Here is a 7,412-nt window from a genome sequence, read left to right as displayed (position 1 = left end):
TAGAAATCTCTAGAGAGTTCTGAAATTATCCATTCTTTTTCTCTCTTTACCATAGCAAGAAAAAGGAGGGAAAAAGACAAAAAAACCTTTGGACCGTCAAGTCAATCACTAAAATCGAGAGCGGAGAACGAACTTTTTAGACCAATCCAGTAGCTTCTCCTTGCTTCCATTCCCCCCCCCCCCCCCCCCCCCCACCAAGGCACCAATCACCAAAAGCCAGCAAAATTAGCAAAGATTGCAAATAGAAGTCTAGTAGTTTCGAGTTCCGACTCCAAATTTCCAGATGTCTCTATCCTCTTAACAAAAACTGCCCGTTCCCCCTCCATTCGGCCCTCAACAATTAAACAACTCAGAAATCTCTTTCAAGAATTTTCAGTTTTCAGTTTTCTGTATATTCCTCATAAACCACACTAAAACTCAACTCAGGAATCCCTCAAGTTTCATCCGATTTCAAGAAGAACCCATCATTCTTCACATTCCGCAGCATTAGAAGATCACTTTTTTCAGCCCCCTTTTCATCGTCGCTAAGGTAAGCTTTCGATTTTCAATTAAGTTTAACATGTTTGTCTAGTTCTATTGTTAGTCTTCGAGTCTGATTCGTGATTTCTTCTGAGTTTACGAAATAGTATGCAGATCCTTGTTCTGCTGTTTTGATTCTGATGTCCGATGCATGTAGTTTTTTGAGTCTCTGTTTGGTGGTAGTATATCTTGTTGAACATGTTAATGGCTATCCCAGGATTTCTTCTGGTCTGATAGTAGATTGATATATGCTTTGACTAGTTAGTTTTTAGCCATGATTTTGGGCATTGCAGTTGGTATTAAAATGGGAAAGATTTCTGCTTTCCTCTTTGATTCATGGTTTTGTATGCTGGATTTTATTTATTTTTGTATTATGTTGATAGGACGTATTTTTGCTGAGTATTGAATCATGAATCCTGACAAGTTCACTCACAAGACTAATGAGGCCCTTGCTGGGGCTCATGAGCTGGCAATGAATGCTGGGCATGCTCAATTCACCCCACTTCATATAGCAGCCTCCTTGATATCTGATCCTAACGGGATTTTCCGGCAAGCAATTAGCAATGCCGGGGGAGGTGAGGAGGCTGCAAATTCGTCTGAGAGGGTTATTAATCAGGCGATGAAGAAGCTCCCTTCGCAAACACCTCCCCCTGATGAAGTCCCAGCGAGTACTTCACTGATTAAGGTGATTAGACGTGCACAGGCGTTGCAAAAGTCTCTTGGTGATACACATTTAGCCGTTGATCAGTTGATATTGGGCCTACTGGAGGATTCTCAAATTGGAGACCTTTTGAAAGAAGCCGGGGTTAGTGTTGCTAGAGTTAAATCAGAAGTGGAGAAGCTTCGTGGTAAGGTAGGGAAGAAGGTGGAAAGTGCCTCTGGAGATGCTACATTCCAAGCTTTGAAGACTTATGGTCGAGATCTTGTTGAATTGGCTGGAAAGCTCGATCCTGTCATTGGAAGGGATGATGAAATTCGAAGGGTGGTTAGGATTCTTTCGAGGAGGACTAAGAATAATCCAGTGCTTATTGGTGAGCCCGGGGTGGGTAAAACTGCTGTGGTTGAAGGTCTAGCCCAGAGGATTGTTAGAGGTGATGTTCCGAGTAATCTGGCTGATGTGAGGCTTATAGCATTGGATATGGGAGCATTGATTGCCGGAGCAAAATATAGGGGTGAGTTCGAGGAGAGGTTGAAGGCTGTACTGAAGGAAGTTGAAGAGGCTGAAGGAAAAGTTATACTCTTCATCGATGAAATTCACCTTGTCTTGGGTGCTGGTAGGACTGAAGGGTCTATGGATGCTGCAAATCTCTTCAAGCCAATGCTTGCCAGGGGCCAATTAAGATGCATTGGTGCCACTACTTTGGAAGAGTATAGGAAGTATGTGGAAAAAGATGCTGCATTCGAGAGGCGTTTTCAGCAAGTTTATGTAGCTGAGCCTAGTGTTGCTGATACTATAAGCATTCTCCGTGGCTTGAAGGAGAAATATGAAGGGCATCATGGTGTTCGAATCCAAGATCGGGCTCTTGTTGTTGCAGCTCAACTCTCTTCTAGATATATAACAGGTATGAGGCCTTCCTATTTAGCTTGAATTGACTTTTCACTTAGTTTTCTATTTTAAGATGCAGATTCGTTTCTATCATATAAAATATTTGTTTGGCTAACAGTGCTTTTTGGATTTTTATGAGGCACCTATAGGAGTATTCAATTGCTATTGAATTTTGTGTGCAGGCCGACATTTACCTGACAAGGCAATTGACTTGGTTGATGAGGCTTGTGCCAATGTACGAGTTCAACTGGATAGTCAACCAGAAGAAATTGATAGTCTTGAGCGGAAGAGAATTCAGTTGGAGGTTGAACTCCATGCCCTTGAAAAGGAAAAGGATAAAGCCAGCAAAGCGCGGCTTGTTGAAGTGAGTATCCATTACATTGCTGTATCAATTTCTTTTGAAGTTTTGATTAGGTTGATTGGATTTGTTGATGGTGGATCTGATATTGTGAAATTTATGTGCAGGTGAAAAGGGAACTTGATGACTTGAGAGACAAGCTCCAGCCACTGATGATGAAATACAATAAAGAAAAGGAAAGGATTGATGAGCTCCGACGACTTAAGCAAAAGCGGGATGAGCTCTTGTACGCATTACAGGAAGCTGAAAGAAGATATGACCTTGCTCGGGCAGCTGACTTGAGGTATGGCGCAATACAGGAAGTCGAGGCTGCTATAGCAAGGCTTGAAGCCGACACGGATGAAGGTGGAATGCTGACGGAGACTGTTGGACCAGATCAAATTGCAGAGGTTGTGAGTCGCTGGACCGGCATACCCATCACACGTCTTGGCCAAAATGAGAAAGAAAGGCTGATTGGACTTGCGGAGAGGTTGCACCAGAGAGTGGTAGGTCAAGACCAGGCAGTTAGCGCTGTTGCAGAAGCTGTCCTGAGATCAAGGGCTGGATTAGGAAGACCACAACAGCCAACTGGCTCATTCCTCTTTTTGGGTCCAACTGGTGTTGGAAAGACTGAACTTGCCAAGGCTCTTGCTGAACAACTCTTCGATGATGACAAACTTATGATAAGGATTGACATGTCTGAGTACATGGAACAACACTCAGTTGCTCGCTTGATTGGAGCTCCACCTGGGTAAGTTTGAAACCTTATTTATGATAGATACTTTTATAGTATAATGTGGTATTGGTGGCTGATCGGGTCAAATATCCTTCAGGTATGTTGGTCATGAGGAAGGTGGACAGCTCACAGAAGCAGTGAGGAGGCGGCCTTATAGTGTTATCCTGTTTGATGAAGTTGAAAAGGCACACCCCACAGTGTTCAACACTCTGCTTCAGGTATTGGATGATGGAAGACTAACAGATGGCCAAGGCCGAACAGTTGATTTCACAAACACTGTCATTATCATGACTTCAAATCTTGGAGCAGAGTTTCTCTTAAGAGGATTGATGGGCGAGTGCACAATTGAAAAGGCGCGTGAAATGGTATTGGAAGAGGTAAAGTTGAAAATGATCCTGAACTGCAATGCTGAACGTTTTTGTTTGCCATTAGAAAATTCTCTGTTGTTAACTGGAGAGATGGTTAAATGTTTAAATCAGGTGAGGAAGCATTTCAAGCCAGAACTATTAAACAGACTTGATGAGATCGTGGTCTTCGATCCTCTTTCGCATGAGCAATTGAGGAAAGTTTGCAGGCTTCAGTTGAAAGACATTGCTAGCCGCTTGGCTGAGAGGGGCATTGCCTTGGGCGTAACAGAAGCAGCGTTGGATGTCATATTGGCGGAGAGTTACGATCCTGTAAGCATTTCTCCTATAATCAAGTTATTCATAGTTTGCCATTCTTTGCTGGGATTGATTGATCAGAGTGTTAACTGTTGCTACGTAATAAATTTCAGGTTTACGGTGCAAGACCCATTAGAAGATGGTTGGAAAAGAAGGTGGTGACAGAGCTGTCTAAGATGCTTATCAAGGGAGAGATAGATGAGAATTCAACTGTGTATATCGATGTTGCCTACAATGGGAAAGAGCTAGTGTATCATGTGGAAAACAATGGAGGGCTGGTGAATGCTGCCACCGGGCAAAAGTCAGATATACTGATTGAAATTCCCAATGGGCCTAATAGAACTGGTGCTGCTCAGGCTGTAAAGAAAATGAAGATTGAAGAAATGGACGATGATGACGAGATGGATGAATAATTTGTTGTGGTTGGCTATTTTCTGATATAATGTGTGAGGCAAAAAAAAAAGTCAGTTTTCTTGCTCAATTTTGATAATCAGTAGCAGCTTAATTGTTACGGATTCTTGCGTTCCAGGCGTCCTTGTCAAGTGTTTGCATAATTAAAAGATGGGGGGTTTTTCCCCCATCTCTGCTTTTTGAGGAAATAAAGTTGTAAATAGCTAAGCACCTCCTCTAACTGTGTAGTACCTTCCTAATTGTGAAAATACAAGCCTTATTAAATACATTTTCAATATTACTGTTTTTTGGCTCGTATCAGTCAGCTGCAAATTGTTAGATCAGAGATCCAGCTGTAGCCCTTAATCTAGTTTGATTTATTGTATATTGTCTGCTTCCTCATCAGTGCTGGGATTAGGTGATCAATTTTTTGTTCCATTTTCAATTACTGGGTTATAAAAATTGTCAAGAAATGTGAACAACTCATACCGTAGCTGCTTATTATATTTTTTAAGTGGACTGCTATTTCGTGGTTCAGCTGGTCAGCGTATTCCAAGTGCAGTTTTTCACTAATTGCAATTTGTAAAAGTCCCATGTTTATGGTTATCTATTTAGCAACCTCATGGTGAATTGGCATTTGGCAGTGAACTTTCTTCAAATGAGGGTCTGATCATATTCAATGTATCTGTTCCTGTCAAGAATCGGGTCACTTTGGCCTTATGGAAAAGAAACAGAAAGGAACTACTCTATTTCCTATTGGTTCGGTATCTTTTTGCCTTGATTGAAATAGCTGACCCATTTTCATAGAATAAACAGAGGAGGCTATAAATTTGATATTTTAAAACCACAAAAGGGACAAATGACATTATCTCAGATCTGTCTTATGTTTGGTGTTATGTTGTATGTTTTATTTCTTTCCATTAAGGTCTGGCCGCATCATTGCCCAAGAAATTGTTTTCAATTGACTTAACAAATGATTTGATTTGATAATTAAAGTTCCTTAGTTGTCATGTATCTGATATTTTTTTAATTCCCAAAGAAAAACATATCAATCAGTATATACACGATAGTATTTTAAATCCTTTATTGAAGTATTTAAAATAATTTGTTCATATTTATTATCAACGATAGCAAAAGAAATTTTTCAAAATGCAAACACAAATATGGTTGTATTTTTTTCATCCATTTAAGCCTATATAGTCATCCATTTAATACCAACAAATACTCCTAGATTGTCAGATATATGAATGAGCCAAGTTAGACCTAGTTCCATTTGAATAAATTTGCTCTTAGTGTGAAAATATGCAATAAATATTAGAATTACAAAAATGTTAGAAGCATCTGTAAGGATCGAAAACAATTTAAGAGGGGGTGAATTAGGTTGATTAAAAATCTAATTAAGTTATAGACACTTTTTGCTCAATATGAAATTTACCTTCTTTTCTAAATGATCACATAATGAATCAATTAATGAATGAACAAAATCACTTGAGAGAAGTAGAAGAGATAAGCTATGTAAAGATCACAAACGTAACAGTAAGTAAATAAAAAGGAAAGAATTGCAAACCAATTAACTACCCAACTCCTCTTGAACTTGTAGATTAATTCAAACAAGTTTTTTTAATTTGATAAATTATAATCACTCTTGTGTACAAAGGAAGGTTCACCTTCTCCTTATCCCGAACTCCACTCGATCAAATTAGGAAGTTTTACTATCCCTCAGGACAACCCTTACAAAACTACACCCATGAAATATTTACTCACAAATGAAAAGTTTACAATGAACCTCACACCACTAAGACTACAAATCTTCCTTGAAGAGTGTTTTCTCACTAAAACTACTCTAGATCTTTTGTATCTTCAGTGTGCAAAAGTTATTTGAAAATTCTGACCATGCTCTATTTATAGGAGACCAAGAAATTGCTTCATTAATGCTTTCAACGGATAGAAAGTAGTTGAATAGTCAACTAGCCGTTAGAGTATCAGACGTCCGGTACTACCCAAGCATGCGTCCGACAGTAGGCAGTGAGTTTGTAAAATCTTTTTCAATTCTATCGGACGTCCGGTATTGTCTTTGTGAGCATTCGACAGGTTTCGTCGAGTTTGAATGATCCTATCGAACGTCCGATGCTTGCGTTCGATCGAGGTCAGCGAGTTAGGAAAAATGTCTTATTTCCTTCAAACGTCCGGTGGTGGAGTTCTTTATGAGTCCGAAGTTGCGCAATGATTATCGGACGTTTGATCCTTTATTTACAAGCGTCCGACAGCTTTCAACAATCTTTGTCCCTTTCAATAGCACTTGATCTTTGAATTTGATTTGCTTCATAGTTGAAAGTATATTTTGAAGAGATATTAGTATCATCCATATATTTTGTAAATATCAAAAGATAGGGATTAAGATTAACAATCTCCCCCTTTTTGATGATGACAAAACAATGGATAAAAAAAAAATAATTGAGCCATAAGCTCCCCCTCACTCAATACATCAAAAAAGTTTTTAAGTGTCAAACTTATAATGTCAGAAAACTCCCCCTTTCACATAGCATCCATTTTTTTTCCTTTTTGTCATCATAAAATGAGAGTAAAAATTAGCAATAATAATCCAGCAACAATAATAGAGAATCCAGTATTCCAGAGAAATGATATCAGAATTCAACAATCACCAACATACTAACATTTACCAACATATCACAAAGAATTGATATCAAAAGAAGTATCAAACAGAGAAATAACAATCAAAATAATTATCAAAGCAAATCATCATTAGATCAGCATCATTCATTTTTTTTCACCTTTTTGTCATTATAAAAGTTCAGTCATATTAAAAAATATCAAGAAAAACTCAGTTCAAAATATCAGAAATATCAAAAAAAAAATTGCAAAAGAACATTATGAATAAGAATCTCACTAACCTTACCAATATCTGCTACTCCAATTGTTTTCGTTTTCAAGTCATCTCCAAATGTCACTTTGCTACTTGACTTTGGTTTGAACTTGATGAAATGTAATGGATCACCGATCATGTATTTTGAGCACCCATTTTGATTCTTTAGTAATATTCACCAGATTCACCTACTCAAGAGTTCAGGAACTAATATTTGGTGCCCTTTAATTTTTTATTATTGAAAGTTAGTCTCATGTCTAACTATCCACATTCATTTCATGCTTTTTCTCATGTTCTTTCTCACATAGCAATCACTTTTCATGTGATCTTTTTGACAA

At 38.5% G+C, this 7,412-nt stretch overlaps 1 protein-coding gene across 1 annotated transcript; it reads left to right on the top strand.

Moving 5' to 3' along the window:
- Window positions 1-273: 273 nt before the first annotated feature.
- On the top strand, window positions 274-4,488 carry LOC113740171 (chaperone protein ClpB1). Its single transcript, XM_027267696.2, has 7 exons — window positions 274-529; window positions 903-2,081; window positions 2,248-2,429; window positions 2,531-3,153; window positions 3,236-3,515; window positions 3,618-3,815; window positions 3,914-4,488. Exons 2-7 carry the CDS (start codon window positions 929-931, stop codon window positions 4,211-4,213), a joined length of 2,736 nt encoding a protein of 911 aa, XP_027123497.1. The 5' UTR covers window positions 274-529; window positions 903-928; the 3' UTR covers window positions 4,214-4,488.
- Window positions 4,489-7,412: the final 2,924 nt, after the last annotated feature.

Source organism: Coffea arabica, chromosome 4c, assembly GCF_036785885.1.
Source record: "Coffea arabica cultivar ET-39 chromosome 4c, Coffea Arabica ET-39 HiFi, whole genome shotgun sequence".
NCBI lineage: Eukaryota > Viridiplantae > Streptophyta > Magnoliopsida > Gentianales > Rubiaceae > Coffea > Coffea arabica.
The sequence above is the reverse complement of the archived record's forward strand: the minus strand, read 5'-3'. Positions and strand labels throughout refer to the sequence as shown.